Source organism: Ochotona princeps, chromosome 1 (genome assembly GCF_030435755.1).
Source record: "Ochotona princeps isolate mOchPri1 chromosome 1, mOchPri1.hap1, whole genome shotgun sequence".
NCBI classification, from domain to species: domain Eukaryota; kingdom Metazoa; phylum Chordata; class Mammalia; order Lagomorpha; family Ochotonidae; genus Ochotona; species Ochotona princeps.
This window is the reverse complement of record NC_080832.1, coordinates 43689120-43713374: the sequence shown is the minus strand read 5'-3', so window position 1 is coordinate 43713374 and position 24255 is coordinate 43689120. Positions and strand designations below refer to the sequence as shown.

The 24255-nt window shown below is 40.3% G+C and overlaps 1 protein-coding gene across 1 annotated transcript in view; it reads right to left on the bottom strand.

The window, feature by feature from the left end:
• MAN1A1 (mannosidase alpha class 1A member 1) overlaps positions 1-24255 on the bottom strand; it is a 181397-nt gene that overhangs the window by 20440 nt on the left and 136702 nt on the right. The window contains exons 7-9 of the mRNA XM_004597577.3: positions 11056-11179; positions 9694-9787; positions 409-524 (exon numbers count right to left, since the gene is read on the bottom strand). Of these exons, the coding sequence (XP_004597634.2) occupies positions 409-524; positions 9694-9787; positions 11056-11179 (334 nt within the window). The remainder of the gene's footprint in view (positions 1-408; positions 525-9693; positions 9788-11055; positions 11180-24255) is intronic.

The following is a 24255-nucleotide window of genomic DNA, read 5'->3' as shown; positions in this document are numbered from 1 at the left end:
AAGAAGAAACAACCAATTCAGTTAATAATAACCAAAGGACATGATTAGACAACTTTCAAAGGAAGAAGTACAGATGGCCAACAAATACATGAAAAGTATCAGGTCAATGTAAGTCAAAGTCACAATGGGCTATCACCTCATCCATGGTAAAATGGTTGTTACCAGAAAGAAATAGATAACTGGCTCTCCACTGAGGGTTGAACCATGAAAAAAATGTCTAACAACCCTACTGGACTAACACATTAAGTGTTATCACCTTTGTTATAAAATGTGCTGACACTGACTCTACCTAATCGGAAATGTTTTGTAACTCACTCATATTGTATTCCATTGTTTTCATTAAAGCTTGGTTAATATACAAGGTATAAATTAGAAATGAGTGGTAAAACGATGTAAATTTTGCGTTACCCGAACAGCATCAAAATACATCTTCTTGGCTTCTAGATCTGTCTTCTCAGACATTAGCCAGGCCTTCAGCAAATATTCATAGAAGCTATCTCCAAGTCCTCCAATTGAAACATGATCTAAAAAGAGGTTGAAATGAATTTTAGAGTGAATCAGTCATTGATTCAGATAGTCTGGCAAAAGCCATATCAACATTTAGGATGAAAAACTGCAAAGTGCAACTTGATGTTACATTTAGGTGCCAACAACTTTTTGTTTTCAGAAAGATATTCTGAAATGAGCCAATGCACGTTAACTAATGTAATAATAGACTATACATAATTACCAGTGTAATTCCTTAAAACAGGAAGATAAAAGATATTAACTCATCCCATCCTAAAAACCTGGTTTTTTAGTAATAAACAAAATTAGTTGCTTTATTGTACACTATATATATACCACATATATATCTATACATAAAACATATATATAGATATATACAATCTGTATATGTACAAAATCTATTTATTTTAGATCTTAGTAGTAAATCTGTCAAAACTGAGTATTAGTAAATTTTAAAAAACCAGTAACTAGCAATAAAACAAGAAGCTTTTTAGGTTCTTGCTCTGCAATGATTTTGCAACCATGAAGATAATGATGAAGGAGGTTTTCTGGGGTCATCCATCTGGAATGGACTCATAAGAAAGAAAGAAATTGGGGCAGAAGAAGTTTCTCCTAATGTTCCACTCCTACAGTATACCCTCACTTGCAATGGCCACACTGAATATATATGTTACCAATACTCCTGTAAATGAATGGCATAGACCCTCATTTTAAAGGTGAGAAAACTGAGGCTTACAGAGGTTAATAACATGACAACACTGATTCAGTACTATCTGACTCCACAACCCACAAAGAGTATCCGCTGTTTGAGTTAATACTTCTTATTTTCAAGCAAGTTTGCATACAAAAACAAAAATTCAGTATTAGTAAAATACCCTTTCAAGTTACGTAAATTGACACAAACACATCTAATTTTAAACATAAAAACTTCATTTATAACTCAATTATGCAAGAGGAAATTATTGTTCAAAGCTAACAAGACAAGTTTTCTCCTGATGCCTGCTCAACAACTCCATTTGTGTGTCTAGAAGCGAATCTAAAACTGTACAGGCTAACCACTGAGTTCATCTTGGGCCTACTGTGTTGGCTCAATAGGCTAATCTTACACTTCCAAGTGCCGGTATCCCATATGGGCAACAGTTTCTGTTCCGCTTGCTCTACTTCTTATCCAGCTCCCTGTTTATGACCTGGGAAAGCAGCAGAGGCTGGCCCAAAGCCTTGGGACTCCGCACCTGCGTGGGAGACCTGGAGTAAGCTCCTGGCTCCTAGCTTCATATTGGCTCAGTTCTGGCTGTTGCGGCCACTTGGGGAGTGAACCAGCAGATGGAAGATCTTTGCCTCCATCTCTCCTTTTCTCTGGAAATCTGTCTTTCTAATTAAAATAACTCTTTAAAAAATGAATTTATCTCTTCCTCATCAAATTTATCTTCTGCTGTGGTCCTATCCTCTCATTTGTACATGTTAGCATGTCAGAAATCAGGTACATAATCACTCTGTTTCTTCCTGATCACTCCCATATCCAAAGAGCCACCAAACTACGGGTTTTACTTCCATTCACCTCTTGAATCCACTCAGCTCTGTCCTCACAAATTTGGTTCTGGCTCGCGCCTCCGCTGCCTCCTGCCTCAGAGTCTGCAACGGCCAGTTTTCAGCTTTCCTGCTTTTGCTCTTACAGAATATGCTGCTTCAGTTTAAATGAACTGAAATTAGATGAAGGATTCAGTTCCTTGAAAGGCACAGCAAGATTCAGCGGCTGCACGCGGCCCTTGCCTATGATTCTGGATAGGGAAGATTCAGGAAATTTCCATCACTGCACAAAGCTCTGACGGTGGCGTCAATGTAAATATGTCTCCAGATTCATGTCAGAGTAACTCATCAGCCTTGTGAAGTGGATCATCCCTTTTACTTGAAATCCTCCAAGCTCAGGTATTTGGAGACTTAGGAAGCCTTGCAAAAAAAACCCTAAGCTTCTCTAATTCCAGTTGCCTTGCTTGCTATGTTTTCCATCTTTCGTTTTCCCAAACACAGGAGGCTCCAAATCAGCTCAGGGCTTCTAAGGCCTTGTTCTCTGCAGGAAGCACAAATGTCTGGGATCAGTCAGCTTTTCGCCAAAGAGGCCTTCACTGACTCCGCTGGAAGGGTCCCCTGTCACATGCTTTTTGATGGCAGGCACATGTTTACCATCCTTGCAGTTTCTGTACTGCGGCATAATGTGCTGCTGCATCTTCCACAAGGTACTGATCCAAGAGGAGAGACCACACTTCGTGTTTCTCAGTGCACACTAACCCCTAGGAACTGTCTGCATGTAGGTACTCACAAAACAATGAACAAAACTCCTCCAAGTCAACCTTAAAAAGCATTGCATCTATTGAAGATAGAAGATGTATATTTTTCCAAAAGATTTATTTGAAAGTACTTTCCACAATTTTCTTACTGTATAAAATCCAGAACCATGGTTTAAATTTCTTATAAAAGTATTTTTAAAGTCAAGCCTGATTCTTGAAATAGTAAGTTTGAAGAGGCCTTTACAGTTCTCTAGACAAACGACGAGAGAAACCTCCGACATTAACAAACTCGAGTAGGTACGATTTCATCAATAATAAGCCATGTTACTCTAAACATGATTATGGGAGAAAACTGCAAGTGATCCATGGGAAAGCAGATCACTGTCCAGTTACTGTCAAAATAACAAGGACTAAATGAAATAATTAGAAACGATGGCCACAAGCCAGACCTGTCCATCAGAGTTAAGGCAATGAGAGCTGAAAACTAACAGCCAGAAGCAGCTTGTGACTCACTCTCCTTGGGTTATGACGCAGCAATGGAAGGAAGAAGCAAAGACATTTGGGGGTTTTTGAAAGAGAGAAAATAGTTACAGCATAAAACACTTGCTTTAATGAATTACCAATACGGGCTTTCTTTTAAAATATTCTGCCTATAAAATTTCACATTTGGAAAAATGAAAAAACAAAAAAAAGGAACATAACTGATGAACATGCTACTCATTACACGTTCCTGAGGTCTGGATGACTATCAACGATAGCATCCTGTGTAAACCTCCCAGTGGGCAAGAGAGAGAGAACATGCAAGAGCAGGAAAAGGGCTGCCTACTTTTAGAAAGAACATATGTTGGTGGTTTCCTGCCCAACTGCTCTAAAGATAATGTCTACTGTTGTTGGTCAAATATTCTGCTCATCTCTTAAAGGGGTAATGCCTTGTCTTCTTCCTGATAGGAATTCATCCTGTAAAGGATCCCTGAGGATAGTAGGGGCGGGAATTGGGGAGTGTTGGAGACAGAGGACAGACAGCAAGAGGAGGATCACAATATTTTCACTTTGACTTTTTTGGAGCCTTTCTACGAATCTCTCTCTTTGAGGTAATCCTCCAATGATGCCAGCGACACTACACAGTTTTGCATAAATCAAAGTGTTATGCTAGTTCTGTCCTGCAGGCATGAGACCGCAGATCTGGTGTCAAGGGTTGTAAGACCTATTTATATCATCAGTGGTCAGGACAGGATGCTACCATTCAGCCACAACTGAGGACTGGGGCAACATTAGTAATGGTGAACAGGACCATTGTTAAAAGCAGGGGTAGAAATATACAGATTGGCTATGGAGCACGTGCGTACTCACAAGATTCAAGTATGCAAAAACCTACAACCAGGCACAAGACACTGTGTGCCGGGCTGACCAACAGCTGTGGCTAAGACAGTGTATGTGTGAATACCGAGCTGAAGGACTAGGACAGACACATGCCCAATGTGCCGGGGCTGATGTGGAGGAGGAGTGCATGACAAATATCTCAGAGCCCTAAAGAAGAACTCTGGGGGAGAAAGGGTCATTAGGGTAGACCTTGGTAGTGCAGGAAGAGAGACCCAAGAATGGAAGAAGAAGCATAAAGGCCTGGATGTGGCCAGTTGGGCCATGGCTGCAGATTGAAAGTGTCCTTTCCTGTTTGTTTTGTGACTGGAACGCAGGATGGGAGTTGGAGGAAGAGACAGACACAGGGCTCAGCAGTCCTCTTTGTTTTTCCACCAGGAAACTGGCCTGCCAGCAATGCAAATGGAAAGGATTGTGTACCAGAAAACCCGGCCAAACACAGCTTCCCAGCGAGGGAGGGGGAGGCAGGGATGTTGTAGCACAACTGGCTTTTTCCGGTCCTCTTCACAGTGACTTCTCAGTACCAAATCAGAGCAAGGGGACAGGAAATCAAAGACTTCAGTTTCTGAAAGCTGCGGTTCACACAACTCTGACATCTATCGTAGATTTAGTTGTCTTGTACCTGGAAGGTTCTGTTTTATCCCCGAATGCAACTGGACATCAAACGTTTAGTCTCAGCATCAATAGCTAGAAGGTATCAGCAATTCAAGAGTCAACAGCAAAAAAACGAAATCCCTAGTTTACTCAAGAAATGGACAAAGGACCTGAACAGAGAGTTTTCCAAAGAAATGCAAATGGCTAACAAATATTTGAAAACATGCTTGCTATCACCAGCCACCAGGAAAATACAAATGAAAACCACAATGAGATATCATCTCACCATTGTCAGGATGGGAACTGTGAAAAACAAAAAAAATACAAAAGCAACAAAGCCACAGGAACAATTGCTGCTGAGCACGGAAATGACAGTTCCTGTACATTGCTAGCTGCGATGCAGCTCAGTGCAGCCACGACGGAAGACAGTATGGAGCTCTCTTAAAAACAACAACAACAACAACAAAATAGAAATGAAACTGCCACACAATTCAGCAATCCCTCCACTGGGTATATATCTGAGAGATATGAAAATCACGGTATCAAACAGATACGTGTTCTAACATGTTTTAGAACATGTTTTACCTATTCATAATAGGCAAAAGAAGAATTCAGCCAAGGTATTTCTCATTAGATGAACAGATAAAGAAAATGTGGGGGTTGGCACTGTGCATAGCATAGCATGCTAAGCACCTGCCTGCGGTGCCAGCATCCCATGCAAGCGTGGGTTTGAGGCTGGATACTCCTCTCCTGATGCTGCTCCCTGCTAATGCATTTGGGAGAGCAGCAGAGCATGGTAGACAACTTTGGGCCCCTGTAGCCACATGGAGGCTGGAAGAAGTTCCTGGCTCCCAGCCTCGGCCCAGTTGCGTTCTAGGTATTTTAGGTATTTGAAGAGAGAACCAGAGGATGGAGCATTCCTCTGCCTCTCCTTCTCTCTATAGCTCTGCCTTTTAAATTAGAATAAATAAATAAATCTAAAAAAATGTGGTATATATACACAACAGGATGTTATTCAGCTATAAAAAAGAATGCCATTCTGTCATTTGCAGCAAAATCAATAAAACTACAGGAAATAATGCTGACAGAAATAAATTAGACACAGAAAGATAAACATCACATGTTTTTCCTTATATTTTGGAGCTAAAATTAAAGAAAAAAAAAGACTGAATACAGAATGGGCGAGAAGGACGATATGAAAGATGTTTGGCTTACAAACAATACAGAAGGGCCTGGAGCAGTAGCCAAGCGTCTAAAGTCCTTAGCTTACATGTGCGAGGATCCCAAACGGGGTTGGTTTGTGTCCTAGCCGTCCTGCTTCCCATCCACCTCCCTGCTTGTGGCCTGGGAAAGAAGTCGATGATGGCCCAAAGCCTTGGGACCCTGCACCAGCATGCGAGACCTGGAGGAAGTTCCTGGCTCCTGGCTTCTGGCTTAGGATCGGCATAGCATTGGCTGTTGTGCTCACTTGGGGAGCGAATCATCGGATGAAAGATCTTCCTCTCTGTCTCTCCTCCTCTCTGTAAATCTGCCCTCCCAATAAAAATAAATAACTCTAAAACAATAGGGGAAACTGGGCATGATTCATTAATTGTAACAAAGAGATGTATAAAGCTGGGGTGCAGGGTATGTGGGTTCTCAATTTTCGCTCACAATTTTCGCTTTGTAAATGTAAAACTACTGTAAAACAAAATGCTAAAAAAGGCTTTTTCAGTTTTAGCATCTTTAATGCGCTTAGAAACAAATGAGTGATTCAATTTATGTAATAGCTCTTAATATTACACTAAAACTTAGAAACAGAATTTAAAGGTGTTTGTTAAGTCATTAGTCATTAGCTATTATATTAACATATATTTACTTTTCACAAAATGTTATGTTTTCCAAAACAAAACAAATAGACTGATACTGTTTTATACTTAAAATTTTATTAACTATTTTCCTTTATTTGAATGTCAAGGACAAAGGGGGAGAGAAATAGAGAGATCTCCCATTTGTTGGTTTACCCCCCAAATGCCCACAGTGCCTGGCACTGGGCCAGGTGGTAAGGGCCCACATGCATGTACCAGCCTGCGTGGCCTCTCAGGGCGCGCCCTCACAGGAGGCCGGACTGGCAGCGCAGGCAGTGGCTGCACCTGGCTATTCCCTTGCGCGTGGCAAACATCGGAAATGGCATTCTCACTGCTGTATCCAATGCCTGCCCCGACTGTTTGATGTTTTTTTGTAAATTCCTTTCACGTTTGCCTTGGTAAAAGACACCTACATTCTCATATCTAATTCCAACCTACTGCTGACATGTTCTGGCAAAACATAACAGTTAAGTCTTACACAGCTTTCCATTTGGAAAAAGCAAGAATATCTTAACAATCTTTTTAAGTAACTGTGGATATTTTTCTTCGATTCTAAGAGAAAATTTGACAAAAGTGGTTGCTAAAAGTTAGCTTCAATGTGGAAATAGAAGTTATATCAAAGGACTTTTGTATTTTGTTACACTAACATCCGTTGGTGGGACTGCTGTTGTGTAGTAGGTTAAGCTGCCACCCACAAAAAAAGAAAGACAAAACAAAAACAAAAACAAAACGCACTCATATCTCCTAAGAGCATTGGCTTAGGTCCAGACCACTCCACTTCTAATCCAGTTCCCTCCTAATGTGCCTCGCAAAGCAGCGAACAGGTCAAGTCCCCGGGCGCATGGGACTCATGAGGGAGGTTTGGAAGGAGCTCTCCCTGCTTCTGGTTTCAGTCTGGCTCAGCACTTACTGTTGCAGCCATCTGGGGAGTGCACCACTGAATGGAGGATTTCTTTCTCTCTGTGTCTCTTTCCTGTCTGTAACTGTGACTTCCAAATACATTTTTTTAAAAAAACTCCTATTGGTCTACCTTGTGTTAAGTCTTTCTCATGTGTAATTTTGCAGCAGTATGCTGGGTCATTTGAAAAGTATTGGATCCCTGAATCATGTGGATCTTCTTAATGTGGACACATTCCATTACGCAATATCAAAAACCACGCTTGTGAATAATCACCATCAATTTAATCAGAAAAGTTGTCAAAGTTCATGGTGACAAATGCAAGTTTCCCCAAATTCCAATTTTTAATTAAAAACTCCAGTTTTATCTTTGTTGGCACAAATACTGACACTTATCCTCGAAGTGGCAGGCTCATTTTCAAGAACATGTCTACTGATTACTCAAGTCCAAACATCCAATTATTATTGTTATTATTATTGACCCATGAAATAGTGTGTGGTTAGTTCAGTTCACAACGAATCCTGGGAAGTTTCTCTTGTCGCGCCTAGCGCTTCTCGCCCTGCAGTTAGCATGCTTTCCTGTATTTTCCATTTCACTGTGTGGAGCATCATGAAGACACACAGGCAAGGGCTGCCATGTACTAGAATCAGTCATTTTACCACTTCATCAATAATATTCAGAAATGAAAACCGTATGTTTTAAGTACAGAGAACAATACAATGTGTATTAATACCATGTGGTGTCTGCTTTGGTTCTCCCGGGAGCTTCGGCAGTTTTCCTTACATTACTTTTGTGACATTCGTGATCATGTTAACATGGTTTCAAAAAAAAAAGCAGCATGTGTTGTCATTATCATAAAAATAATGTGACCTTGGAAAGCCCCTGAAAGTTCTCACGTACTTTAGTGGTCTAAGTGACAAGGATGGCAGCCTTGACCATGGGCCCAACGCTTCAACAGGTAAGGCCTCTGTAGTTAGTACCATCACACAGATGTGGGTATTAGCTCATTTTTCCTAAGAAATTATTCACTGGGAAAAACACTTCCTAAAGTAACCATGAAGCATAACTATCCAACAATGAAATTTTTAAGTATAAAGAAAAAGCAGCCCAAATGAGAGTAAAATTTTCAGACAGCGCTGTTTGCCCTGCCATAGTGGGTTTATCATTAACATTCTTTACCTGCTTTCAGGTGCTATCTAACCAAACACTGGTTTTCCAGATTAGCTAGGAAAAATTTTTTTTAACTAATTTGAATCTTTTTACTCCTGATCAAAACTGTCCTAAGAGTGTGAAGTGAGGGCTCTTCCTAACAAAAATCCTTTCGTAAGGCTTTTTCCTGCCCTGAATGTAACTGTATCGCCAATAGATCCTCATTTTGTGACTTAACATTCAGTAGAGAAAAAGCCTTGATCACTCTTTCAGTTTCCCCAATTTTGAAAAAAGATTTATTTATTTTTATTGGGAAGGCGGATATAGACAGAGAAAGAGAGACAGAGAGGAAGATCCTCCATCCGATGGTTCACTCCCCAAGTGGCACAATGGCTGGAGCTGAGCCAATCTGAAGCCAGGAGCCAGGAGTCTCTTCCGGGTCTCCCACACGAGTGCAGGGTCCCAAGTCCTTGGGCCATCCTCGATTGCTCTTCCAGGCCACAAGCAGGGAGCTGGATGGGAAGCGTGGCTGCTGGGATACAAACCGGCGCCCATATGGGATCCCGGTGCATTTAAGGAGAGGACTTTAACCATCATGCTATTGCGCCGGGCCTGTTTCCCAAATCTTAAGATTCACTTGGTTTTCTCACTGACCAGCCATACCGAACAAGAAAAACGTGCCAAGAAGTAGAACGATTCACAGCCACTCTGTGTACACCCCTTCTGGCCACTGTTAGCACAAAGGGATCTGCATGACCAGCTTGTCACAGGTTAACTTTCCTACCTCCTCTCTGATAACAGCCTTCGATGTGCTGTGGTGTCACATCTGCACAGTTATACATGGAAAGGAAACAATCCAGTTTCCTGTTAACGCAGCCTGTCTTATGACAACAGTCTCCTTATTAAAAGGGATCGCACATCTCTTTTCCTAAACATTATTCTGAAAGATTTATGCTTCCTTGGTGTTCCGTCACATTGCTGCTAGACAACGCTGAGCACCAAAAAGAACTGAAGAAACACTGATGTCTTTACTTACGTTGACCCCACTGCCCACTACTGGGATTCAGGTAGTTGGGATAAAGGCCTTCTGGCTTTTCCAGTTTGTTCAGTACCTTTCGAATATTCATGACCTACGACAGAAAATTGAATACTCTCAATGAAAAATCCAAACCCCTTCCCGAGGCGGTTTTCATGCCATCTTTCATGATTATATCTTTTCATGTTAGAAACAAATCAATTGATTTGAAAGATCCAGAGTTAGAAAACATAGCATAGGGCTCGGCAGCGTGGCCTAGTGGCTAAGGTCCCTGCCTTGATCCCATATGGCTGCTGGTTCTAATCCCGGCAGCTCCACTTCCTCTCTGTCTCTCCTCCTCTCAGTATATCTGACTTTGTAATAAAAATGGAATAAATCTTTAAAACAAACAAACAAAAAACAACAACAAAAAAAGAAAACATAGCATAAACATAGTGTCAGCATATTTTCATTACCAAATAATTACAGTTGGTGAATATAGTCACATTGATTAATTATTGACCACATGTTACACGCCATACTACACAGTGGATAAACAAAATCACAGTCTTTTTGGGGTTCTGCAACCCACTGGTAAGAAACAGAAAATAAAATAAATCAAGAGATTTCAAACACTGCAAAAAAAAAAAAAAATACAAGAGGACGTGCTAGCTAAATGGTGTCACCCACAAATCCCTACGGTGAAGCCAACAGGCATGGTGAGACTGTGAGAGAGCTTTGCACGCCTGCAGCCAAGTGCAGCAGAGGAGCACCTCATGAAGCAGAAACTGCCCCCTTGTCAAATGCAGACAAGGAACACGCGTGGGGAGAAAGGACGCCTGGCCTGGGCCACCGTTCACTGTGACAAATGTGGTGGGAGAAAAGCTCAACTGGACAGACTTCAGGAGAACACGATCAATGGAGGCCACTCCTTCCAAGAACCGCTGCAAAGAGGAGCTGAAAAGTGCGCCTCCATCTAAGGGCACAGTGCTGACTGAATCTACCCAAACACGTTTAGGTTTACTTCTTGAAAACTACAAATGAATTCTTTGACCACATCACGTATAAATACGTAAAAAAATTTCCATGTATTTGTTTTTTATAGTCTATTTGACACTATACATTTTTAGATAATGAAAAATATTCTAACAGGTGAAGTATTGTGAGCAGGCAGAGAACCAAAAGAGGAAGCCGGCTCTCTCACCTGGGGTTGGAAAGTGCTATGGAAAGACCATGGGCTTCTCTCTGGGTTAAAGGAAGAGCTCTGTTAGCCTTGACTGCTATGTTAATAACACTGTATCTTACTACATCACTCAGGGAAGGGCATTTTTTTTTCTCACCGGTGCTGTTTTGAGACCCTCAAGGTGCACTGCAGACGCTCACCTTTTCAGCGAAGATGGGGTTTCCTGATAAGTGGCTCAGGTGCATGAACTCCAGATGCAGGGTTCCAAACTCTGCCAGAATGCTGCTGCCTCCGGAGGCCCAGGGCCAGTTTCTCCCAATGCCGCTGGAGAAGAGAATTGGTGGAGCGTTATGGCTCAGGCGCACAGAGGCTGCCACGGCTCCAAACAGAAGAAGTGAGGGAGACAGCTTCTTAACGACGGCATCCCAGCAAATGCTCCACTTGGGTATTCTAACACTGAGCACTGAAAACGGAGCGCTGGACACTGGCTTAAGTGTCCCCCCCGTCTCCAAATTAAAACTTAGTGTTGACTTCAGTCATAAAGATGTTTCTGTGAGACTGATATTGATGAACAAATATTTTGGAAGGTACAGGAGGTACACAGAGACATACGATTCCCAGTAACATATAAAACAACCCCATCAAAACATTTCAACCTTGCACCAGCCCAACATTTTAATTAATTTTAGTCTGAAATGCCATGGAATGTTAGACAAGTCACATTCTACAGAAGATTTATTTGGACAGAAGGTAAACATCAGAAATGCAATTGCTATTTGCTCATTTCATCCTTCCCAAATCCTGGTTCCACTTACTAGCCCTCCTGTTTCTTCTTCACACTACTTTATGTATTGCCCGAGGATATCAGGCACTAACACATTCTTTCCTCAAGAATCTCCACAAAATCATATTGTAAAAATCGGAAAGAAGGCAATTGTATAACCTTCATTTTTTTTTCTTTTCAAATGATTTCTTTATTTTTACTGGAAAGGCAGATTTATAGAAAGAAGGAGACACAGAAAGTTTCTGTCCACCGGTTCACTCCCCGGGTGACTGCAATGGCTGGTGCTGAGCAGTCTGAAGCCAGGAGCCAGCATCTCTTCCAGGTCTCTCACATGGGTGCTGGGTCCCTAGGACTTGGTCCATCCTCTAGCGTTTTCCCAAGCAAGTAGATGGATGGCAACTGGAGCAGCTGGGACATGAACTGGAGCCCATAACAAATCCTGGCATGTTCAAGGTGACAATTTAGCCACTGATCTATTGTGCTGGGCTCAAAGGTATAACCTTTAAAAATTATGGTGTCATGGTTCACCTTGCAGCACTGCTTTTTAAAAAAATACTTATGAGTGGGCCCAGTAGGATAGCCTAGTGGCTAACGTCTTTGCCTTGCATGCGCCAGGATCCCATATGGGCACCGGTTCCAACCCCAGTGGCCCTGCTTCCTATCCGTCTTTGACTGGGAAAGCAGTTGAGGACAAAGCCTTGGGACCCTGCACCCATGTGGAAGACCTGGAGGAGACTCCAGGCTCCAGGCTTCGGATTGGCTCAGCTCTGGCCTTGTGGCCACTTGGGGAATGAATCAACAGACAGAAGATCTTCCTCTCTGTGTCTCCTCCTCTCTGTATGTCTGACTTTCAAATAAAAATAAAATAAATCCCCCCCACCCCCACCCAAACACATGGTGATTTAAAAAAATACTTATGGGCATAGATGTGCACACATATAAAATGACTCTTACACATCATTACACTTGTAGGAATAGTTTACTTCTGAAAAACCACTTAAAACTTCAAGAGATATGTGGTAATTTGAATCAGTAATTAAGTCAATTATTCTCCTAGGCAATAAATTCTTTTCTAATACCTGACAATCACATTTTGGTTTTAGCGCACAGGTACATTATGAATGTGTGTATTTGCTACGGGCTAAGCATGGGGTTGGATTACAGGCAGGGTTATGAAAATAAGTCACGGTTTTCTTTTTTCAAAGATCTTACAGTGTAATAGGCTGGAATGATATAAACATGAATACTTCCAATTTACGGGGGAAGTGCCAAGGTAAAGTGTGACTAGAGAATGCAGTCTAATGCAGTACTCACAGCCATCCCTGAGCAAGAGCAAGAGACTCCGTCTTTTCGTTTTTAAATGTATTTAAGAGGCAGTAACACACACACACACACACATCTGCCATCTGCTGCTTCACTCCCCAGAGGTCTGCAATGACTGGGGTAGAGCCCAGCTGCAGCCAAGTGCAAGGAACTCACGTGTGAGACAGAGACCCAATGACACGAGGGTCTGGAACTGGAAGGCAGAGCAGGGGTACTCTGACATGAACACAGATACTCTCACATGAGACGTGGGAATCTCACAGGACAGCCAACACTGCCTCCCTCAGTTGATGCCCGAAGCGTAAGTCAGAATTGGTAAGGAAGGGAGGAGGGGCCCGGTCTGAGGGCCTGGAGAGAACACTTCAACAGGGGGCCTATGCCGGACCCAGGCAGCTTTGGCCCTGATGAGTACAGGGAAGAGCAGGTGGTGGGAGAGAAAGCTCTAAGCTCAGCTCAGGTCTCCTTAGGCTCCTGGGATTCTCACTTTTCTTTTTTTTCAAGCTCAGCCCTATTTAAACGCTGCTCTGGCTGTCCCCTACACCTCTTAATTTACCAAATTGCCTTCTATTAGTCCCAACCACGGACTGAGCAATCCCAGGCTCCTCAGTGTTGCTGCTGAGCCTGAATCCTGGGCTAGGCTAGCTCTTGCTCCCTGCTCCTTTTAACAGCAAAATCTAGAATTTGTTCAAACACTCAGATGTGCAGTATACCTAATAAAGAGTAAACCGAAAATAAGATTCAGATACCTGAAAATTATCTTTTCAGAACATGCACCAAACTTTTTAGGTTCTGGAAATTTGGGTGAGTTTTTATTTTCACGGTTGGTTTCGACAAAAAGAATATTCAAACATTCAAATACACTAAACAGCTAATTTAAAATTTTATGTCTAATGCACATAGTAATTGGTCATGTATTTGTCCAGAACATACCGATTTTTTTTTTTGCTAGTTCTTACAAATTTATTTAGAAGGAAGAGAAAGAGGGAAAGAGGGAAAGAGAGAGCAAGTTGTATCTATTTTTCCCTGGTTTATTCTCTCAACGCCTGCTGTGGTTAGGCAGGATTAGCCTGAAACCAGGGCCAAGGTACCCAATAGGGGTTTTCCATGCAGGTGGTAGGGACCCAAGTACTCAAACCACTGTGACTGCCTTCCAGGGTGCTCCTCGGCAGGACATTGGAACTGTAGGTGGGGCTGGGACATAAACTCAGGCATTTTGACATGAGCCCAAGTGTCCTCAGTGGCATCTTTACTGTTATGCCAAATGCCTGACCCATGAAGTGAAGTCATATTCCACTTGTTTTATCACTGATGAGAGTCTATGATGAAACTCTATGAAGCAAATCAAAACTTTCTGTATCCTGGAGAAACAACGAATGAAGCTGCAACATTAAGGAATGTCAACGTGCGAGTGGCTGGTGAAGAAAAGAGTGAGCTGAGGACTCCCAGGTGTCTGTCTCTCTCACCACCCCCATTCCCCGCCACCTCACTCCCTGTAATGATCAGGCACTGAAGCTTTCATTGCAAGGGGTTGCAGTGTGTGGTGGCATACTCAGCTAGACAAATAACTCCAAATTACTCAATCCTGAATTATTTTTGTATCCACATATTTGTTCTCTGCCATTAGTGGGGTAAATGGAGTGAAAATCAAAGATACACTTAAAATTTCTGAATGTGTTAAACATTACAGTTTAAAAAGGGTTATATAGTCCTCACGTCTCCTTTGAACACATCCATATCTAAGGAAAGCAGCACTCCTTTCTACCACCATGTAATTATAGGGGAGCAAGAACGCTAAAAGCACTAGCGAAAAAATGTCACGCCAGAAAGCAAATGGTTTAGGACACATGGTGTGTTCTTATGAAAAGATAGCTTTACTTACCATTCATTCAGCCTACAGAACTAGTGTGTTTCAGTAAAACTGCTTACTTATAAGATTAATGGTTGTAATCAGCTTTTAAATATTACTCAGGGAAGGGGCTCAAGAAATCAGTGAGGCCACAACTGTAGCTAGATATGCAATGTCACTTGCCTTTCAATAGTCTAAACTGCAAAGACCTGCAGATCCACAAGGGCAGTGCACACGGGGCCTCACACGGGGCCTCACACGGGGCCTCACATGGGGCCTCACATGGGTCCTCAAGGCTGAAATGTGTGTCTCAGGCAAAAGCTTTGCTTCCCATCCTGCACGGCAGGCACGCACTGAGTTAACAGCAACTTCTGATTACTCACAAAAAGGAAGATGAACACAAGATTGTTAAGATTCATTTTGTCTCCATAGTCAATGGCTACTTAACAATCAATGTATTTGTGAGACTCTAAAAAGAGTAAGCATTTAATACAAAAAATGGGTTTGTGAAAATGAATTCAGAGAGACTTCTTTCTTAGTCTAGGAATCCGGGCATCACATCATTGTGTAGCTCTAGACCAGGGGAGGGTTAAATCTTTTAAACTTGAGTCTCATTAGCACAATATTTTAAAGGCAGCTGTGATTTTCTTACTTTAAAAGTATGAATAACATTTTTAAAAAAGTCTTAAAATAATAGCTGGTGTTAAGCAACTATTAGCTCCATATGAAAGGCATGAAAGAAAGGAACTGAATATTCTGAATTTTGTTATAATGACTACATTTTAAGGCCAAATGAGGAGATGCCATATGGAAATGTATACACAGGCAATTAACACCATCTGGGGAGCTGCCAAGTATTTGGTTCAGAGAATCCTAGTGGAGAATTTCAAACTTTTGTTATCACTTTATTTCTGTTTCGCCCAGTGCCTAATTCTTCCACTTTAAACTAGAGTATTATTTATTATTATATGTTCTAATTTAACTTCTCAGTGCTCTATGAAGGTACTCATTATTTGAAAATAAAACATCACAACAAAAATATCTGGTTTTGGTGGCTGCAATCAGAAGCATGTCTTGAAAAGAATTGAGTCCTGAAGACTCTTTTGAAATGGTGGAAAGCTATCTTGTTGCTTCAGAGACTACAACTGAATGCAGTTTATCAGCAGTGTCAACATGCTTTCTCACTCTTCTGTACTGAAAAATAGGAAGGTATAATTATTTACTGACCTCACAGCCCTGACAAATAATGGGTATTTTATGCCTTCCTTCTCCAGGGAACAGTTAACAGAGCTAGTGGCACTGTTTTATTCATGTCTGAAATTCATGCTGCTAACAATTCTGACTCTACTATTGCCCTGCATTGCCAGCGGACTCTTTCAAAATAACCATAAACTGGGGAACTGAGGGGATGTGTGCATACATTAGTAACTTCCCAACTACCACGTGGAACATTAATACATATTTGGGTATCCTGGTATGATCAAATGCAACAAATAATTTATGGAGCTGAAATTATTCTAAAAAACTGCCAGATGAATACATAAACAAGGCATTGAATAGGCATGAAGACTTGATTAGCTATAACTTTTAAATTATTGTACCTTGCTGCTTGTTATTCCATGCGAAATGAGAAATGGTGCACTAAAATTTTTGAGAATTACTGCTTGAATAATTTCTGATCGGCTAATAAGTGAACCAACTCTCTTCAAGTTCATACACTAGAATATCGTTCAATCCTTGAGTCTATAGTTAGCAAGGTTTGGAAGAAATTCACCCTTATGCCAGCCTACATACTGTTAGGTAGCCTTACTTCAGTGCAACTGGAAAGATACATGAATTCAACAGAACAGACCACCCAAATATTAGCCCTTTTGGATTCTTACATAAATTAATAAAGAATTATTAGAAATGTCACAAATGGTTGCTTCATTCAGTTGTGTTCCTAAGGCTTTATGATTTTGAGATAGGGCAAGTTCAGCCTTACTTATGGATGCTTCCTTCCTGAAAGGAGTTGCCTAGTGCCAGTCTTTTCAAGTTTACATTCTACTGTTCTACTAAGCGCTGGACTAACAATTCCAGGGTCTGGCACTTTAAGAGCAGCCAATATGCTACTGTATCAGCTCCATGACTGAAAATCTGACGAGGAAGAACTATTCCGTGGAGGGAAAGGTGCTAATTAAGGGGTCACGGAGCTGAATTAATTCAAATGCACCTTTTTCCTGCCTCTGAACAGTAGTATGTGCGTAAAATCCCCAAGGAATCCCACATTCAATCTTTTTAACCAAAGCCTAAAATAATATTTAAGCTTTGTTGTATCTTGTTCAATCTTACTGTGAGAAGTGACTCAAACATCTGTACTGAAGATTGATAAGATCTCCGTCATCTTGGACTTGGAGCCATTTTTAAATATCTGCTTCCCCTAGGTTCGAGCCCTTTAGGTTTCAATTTTGCTATCTGCCTATCTGCTGTAAATGTGCAACCCTGTTCTCCATCAATCTGCTGTACTTTGCAACCCCATTCCCACCAATCCGCTGTAACCTCCTGGCACTGTATCTGACTGCCCTATCCACCAATTCCTTGCAGCCCCTCCACCTACTACCCGCCTACTACCACATCTACCAATCTTTTGCAGCCCTCCCATGGCCCTACCCACAAAACCCTCCTGGCTGGTATGCCTGCCCCCAGCCATAAAGGCACAGGTCTGAGCGCCCGCTGCCCTTCTCTCTCTCTCTCTTTCTCTCTCTCTCTCTCTCTCTCCCCCCCCCCTCTTCTCTTAGAGCCCCCTCCTGTCACTAAGGCAGGAGACTTCTCTCTCTTCCCCTATCTCTTTCTGCCTTCTCCCTCTTCCCATGCCATATTCTTCGGCCCTGCGTTTTCTCTCCCTGTGGCCTTCTCCCCCACTGGAATAAAGATCTCCTGTGTGGCTCACAGCATCTGGCGTCCTGGGTTAATGACAAAAATTCCTAACACTCATCACAGGTTTGTTCAATCTCATCATGGGCAGTTACTTTAGATATAGCTGAACCTGAGTACTTATGGTTTAATTCTAAATCTCCACGCTGTTGTGTTTGCATCTGATTACCCTGGATTATGGGGGAAGCCGGGGCTTTCAAAGACTGGAGATGCCTTCTCTATTCTCATGAGTAACTGGCTCCCAAATTCTAAAGACACATAATTCTCTTTCCCAGCTGTTCTCTGGGTAATAGCTCCTTGATAATTACTATCCTACCCTTAGTTTCATTAGTTTCAGGGAACACTATCAAAAAGCAGAGCAGAACTAATAAATCTAGGACACACACACACAGAAACTTACTTTATCATGTTTTTAATAAAATAAAAGGAATCATATTCTAAATACCGCTTTAAATACATACTGCATTTGTAATAGACATTTTCCATTCTAGTCATTATACATCATCATTGTTGGCAAGTGTACAACATTTGATTGAATATACATATTATAATTTATTAAGCATATGCTACTGGTAGGTACTGAAGCTAATTTTTTTCAGATAAAAATGTCTACATAGATTTCAGTTGGAAGACGTTATTTTAATTTTAATCCTCTAAACTATAATTAAGATGGATTTGGAAGTGTATATTTAAGGTATACATTTCCACCATTTACAAAGTTGTTTAACTTTAGAATGTGGGCCTATGACATACTGCCATACGTGACAGCCTCTAAAATTCTTGGAATATCTCAGAACCATGTGTTATAAATCATCGCATGAGCCGTTCAACACTGGGAGACGGGCGGCTAAACACCACCACTGCATTCAGACACTTTTCTAAGAAACCTCAGGATATTCTTACTTGAGAAATTGTAATTCAGTAAATTTATTTCCCAAGTATTCCTCTAAAATTTCCTTTTACTTAGACTTTGAAGCAATTATGCCATTACTGTGTTTTATACCTATCATGAGAAGACAGTACTTAACACGAATGATATTTTGGCCATTTTGCCCATCTCCTTGTCTGCTTCCTTCTATGGGTCTGTGGATCATCTCTGGGTCAAACTACATGAAATCAATACAGTTTCTAGGCTCAAAAAAAAATCTTCAAATTCTGCTTTATAATTTTGTCCTTTAACCCACGGTGGCCAGTATTGCTTATTATTATTCTTATTACTACTTTTACCAAGGATCTACTTTACAAAGTTCATGGAAAATGGAATTAAAAGATGCAAGTTTTGATACATATTTTTAAAAATATAGACATAAGAGGAATCTTCAAAAAGTTCCCAGAAAGTTATCAAAGAAAGTGTATAAGCATTTGTGTTCTCAAAGTGAGTGTAAGGATTATAATCTTTTTGCATGAAACTTGACTTTGGATTCATTTCTTTCCCATGAAGCCATCACGGACAGAGATGTTGTGTTGTGCATATGTACAATCCCCAGGACCAGGATCGTGTTCAGACATGCAGTTGCCAGATCAATGTTTAATTTAGCAAATTTAAAGGCAAAACTAAAAGAGTTGTGCCACTGGAACCCACCCTGCTTCAGGTATAAGCAACACTCGTACAACCTTATATTTACTGTCACCAAACACATATCCCTGTTAGAGGCATAAGAGAAACATCTCTTGTGGCCTAATCATATGGTTTACTATTACGAAGCTGCAGGAGTCTGAGGTCATGACTTAGGAGAGCTGAGATAGGGCAACATGAGGGAAATAAGGACGGGAGGGAATAGTCTGATGAAGAATACCTTTTATTCAACTTAAATAATTTTTATTCTGAATCCATGTCCTTCCTATAGGTTTTTGTTTGTTTGGGGAACACACTTTTGATGAAAAACAAACCAAAAAACACTGATAACTTACATGTGATATTCTCAATAATCAGGGAAGTTTTATTTAGTCCATGAAAGTTGTTAAGTCTGACATAAGTGGTCTTAGGGCACTTATATAACGGAACAATTCCTGTCAGAAACAGTATTTCTTTATTAATGATGCCAAAACTCATGTCAGGTTCTGCTGAAGTTGTGAAGTATATATCTAACAACAACATTAAATGAGTAATTCAAAAGGTTTAAATACATGCTCTTTGGATGCATCTTGCCAAATTGAGCAGCAAAGACTGACCATAATATACTGAGTGCTTACCTCATGCCACTAACGATGCAATGCAAACATCAAACACTGCATAGACACAGTCAGGGAATTTTATGGTCAAGATGGGTGGTAATGAAATTTTAGGGGGCTGGGGGTCTCAACTACAATCCAATTAAAATTTTATTAAGTTAGCTGTAAAAAGGAAATACAGGCTTTGGAAAACATTTCTGTGTTTCAGTGGGCATAGCCAAGAAATCAAACGGGCCTAATTACATTTTTTTGTAAATGAAAGTGAACTTCATCTGACTAGGATACAGAACACATTAATATCTTACTGCCCAGTTCAGCAAATTCTCACTGTAGGTCTTTTGCAGCTATTGAACCACCTGAGAAAAATTCATTCTTGGATACCTAATAAATTGCTTACGACTGTTATTCAGAGTCACCAGAAATTACTTTTTCAGAAAATTTTAGTGAAATTAAGGTTGGATTAAGTAACCCATAGTGGAGTCACATAGTTAATACTACCATTTCTATTTAATTCACAATTAGTGAATAATCAGAAAGTTTCAGAAATAGGTGGAGCTTAGATAATTAAAGCCAACAACTAGGATGTTCCATTTAAAGCTGTAGAACCAACCACAAAATTAAATTATAACTTAAAATTCTATGTTAGCTTTTCTTAGCTTTGGATTTACATGTAAGAAGTAACACAAATAATAACTGTGCATAGCTTATGGTAAGAACAAACAGACCCAAGGATTATTCCCAGAGGCCACAGATTTTGAAATTATTGAGCTATTTCACTCCTATTTTTCTGCTTTCTGTCTAAAGCTGCTGGTTTGAAGGCAGGCAGCGGGAAGCTGTGTCGTGAAATAGTTTGGCAACTGAAGTTTTAAAAACACAAAATATCAGAGGCAAAATCATGACAAAATAGTACAGAGGACAATGAACAGTAAACATAATAATAAAGGAAATAATAAATAAAGGAATACTCAATCATAAACACAGGTATTCTTTTCAACGAAATATGAACTACTAAAACAAAACCGGGCCTGGTGGCGTGGCCTAGTGGCTAAAGTCCTCGCCTTGAAAGCCCCGGGATCCCATATGGGCGCCGGTTCTAATCCCGGCAGCTCCACTTCCCATCCAGCTCCCTGCTTGTGGCCTGGGAAAGCAGTTGAGGACGGCCCAAGGCTTTGGGACCCTGCACCCGCGTGGGAGACCCGGAAGAGGTTCCTGGTTCCTGGCTTTGGATAGGCGCGCACCAGCCCATTGCGGCTCATTTGGGGAGTGAATCATCGGATGGAAGATCTTCCTCTCTGTCTCTCCTCCTCTCTGTATATCCGGCTTTCCAATAATAATAAAATCTTTTAAAAAAAGAAAAAAAAAACAAAACAAAACCAATGTCTGCCCCATTTTGGTCCTCACCAATATCCCAAGAGAAAGTAAAGTCACTGCTTAAAAATAATCCGATCTGTATACAGTTAGCTACAGGTTGCCCTGTGTTATCTTCTGTGCTTAACTTTTCATGCATGCTTAGCTTATCTCCTTAACCGGAGATACAATTCCTCAAATGGATGTCACATGGTAGTTGTCTTAATTTGACAACAGCTGCACTTATAAATGGCAGCAACGAATTCATTTCTAACATACTACAGTAACCATAATACTTTCTGTAAAATTAAGAAAGTTTAATACTTTTAGTTAAAATACTGCACATGTGTTGATATTCAATTTACATGTCTATGCTTTTTTCACTAAATTTTATACTATTGAAGAAACTGAAAATGTTATTGAATTTCTTAACCATTTTTATAAAGTAAGAATAATCAAAACATGTAGTTATATGCTCTGAACTTTGGTAGCCTCCTAAAGATGTCAACATTTGAAAAATAATTTCAAAGGACTGAGAAATTCACGGGTGGAGCTTTAATAGCAAAACTACTTATTTTCCAGAAGAAATACTCAAAATGCATGCATTCACAGACATAACTGTAGTTCCTAAAAATACTGGATGATTGCTTTATCTGTAAAATGTAAAAAAATAAAAATATCAGTCTAGTATTTTGAAATAAAATTACAATTACTATTTTGTCTTTAAGGAAGCATTCATTTAAATGAGTGATAACACACAAAAATGTAGATTCAATTTAATAACTACCTACTTTTAGGAAGTATTATGAAATGCTAAAATAAAAATACCAAAATATTATTTTGAAAATAAAAACAATAGTCACTTTCATTTTGCCTTTAATAAAAAGAAAAAAGCTTCCTCTCCGTATGGCTTGTTCCCAGAGTTTGTATTTGACACAGCATTACGCATACAGGGTAAGGTGTATGGTAATGTGTTCAGCAAATCTTATCCCATAATTAGGCCCCAGACAATGTTCCGCCACAGTGAGCTGGGGAATAGGAATGTGACAGTTAGTATTTGAGAGAAAGAAAATAATTTGAAATGGAAAGGGAGAGGCAAACTTGGAAGGTTATAACAGACTAACACAAGCCTTCCAGATGGATCGGGTCTGAAATGAACAGCTGTGAAGTCAGGAGGATGCCAGGGTTCTATGGAGTGGGTCTACTCCTGCTATAAAGTATATCTTATGGTTGTCATGCAGCCCTTCTTGTCCCTTGAATGTCAGTGTAAGAACAAGAATGCTTATGGGCTATCTTTCTCTTTATTCAATATGAAAATGCCTTCTTGGATATCATGAGGAAAATCTAAATAGTCAGTTACCAACTTCAGCTAACAGTAGGATGCAAATGTTATGTGAGGTGCCAAGCGGAAAATAAAACAAAATGGTAATGAGCTTCTTAGGTTGGTTTGTTGAAGGGAGCAGGTTGAAAGGAAGACAGTGAAGCTGAAATCAGAAATGGTCAAATGAACCTGCCACTGAGAACTGGGGAGTGGCTCCTGCAAGTGCTCCAAGGTGGGCATGACCGTAAGTGTGAGAACGGAGCGGCAGGTCTACCTCAAAGGTAAGCAGTGAGCAAACACCAGAGACCTGGATAAAGGGGAACACACAGGATTCAACTGCAATGGGAAGTCACTCAGGGTTTTTAAAGAAGGGATGATAAAACCTGATTTGCACTTTCAGAATTTGTGATGGAGGTTAGGCTTAGAGTAGCTTACATGAAAGAAAACAAGCAAGCAAATGGTTATCCAGGCATGAGCTGAGAACAGATGTAAGAGAAGGACCAATGACATCTTCATGTCTGCAAGGAGCAGAACACACCTTGTCGGAACTGGGAGACAGGTCACATGCTGCAGGCAAGAGCTGCTAGGAACAACAGGATGTGGGGATACAGGAAGACGGGAATTAAGAAAGATTTCTAATTTTTTGGCTATGCCAGCTGAGTAAGTACTGAAACCATTTTTTTGTTAATGGAAAAGACTGGGATATAGCAGGTGCTACAAACATAAGTATAAATTCTGTTTCATGGATTTGCTATAAAAACTGTTGTTCACAACTATAAGAATAAACCAAATTTTAACATTTTGGTTTTTTTTTTAAAAATTCTTTTAAAAATAAAAATTATTCAATTTGAGCTTTTTTTTTGCAATTGTTTTACTAAAATCATTTAGAATTACAAAGCCAGCATGCATATGGCAAAATGCTAAAATCATACAAAATATTACTTAATAGAAATGAAAGAAGTTCATATTTTAGATTCTGATGTTAGTGTTCTATGTAACACTTTAATGAAATCTATTTTTCTGTGGTCATGCACATAAAATGAAAGAATAAAAGGAAACAACATTGATGTTCAGTGTTTCCCGAAGAGGAAAGCCGCTTGGTGTCCCACTCCTCCCTCTGCAGTTGCAGAGTTTCTGTCTGCAGGGGTACAATGACTTACTGAACATTTCTCCTTTTTTGCTATTATTAACAAGGTGTACATACATGGGGATGTCCTCGGGACAAAACCACGGAATTCTATTGTGAAGTACATGCTCAGTAAACATTACCTATTCGCCTTATCATTTGCCCCAATACATACTCTCTCTAAATGTGCACGACAATGGCGCAACTGCTCATTAGCTGGGCATTTACTTGATTGTTGCAGTAAACAACATTAACCTGTTTAAACTTGCATTTCTTCAGTTACAGGTTTCTAATATTCAGTGGGCATTGCACTTCTTAGAAGAGCCTAGCGTGAACTTGTATTGATATTTTGGTATTACTGCCTTTTTCCTTTCTATCCAAGCATTACTTATAAGTGCAAAAATTATTCAAGTAGTGTACACTCTATTATGAGTCGAATAATGTAGAGATTACTTGAGTAAAAGCCAATATTACATCGTTATCCCTTTACAATTCTTCCTGCACTTCCAACTTGTACTTTTAGTTAGGGTTATGCAATGTTAATCATCTGCACGGATGCAAACATTGA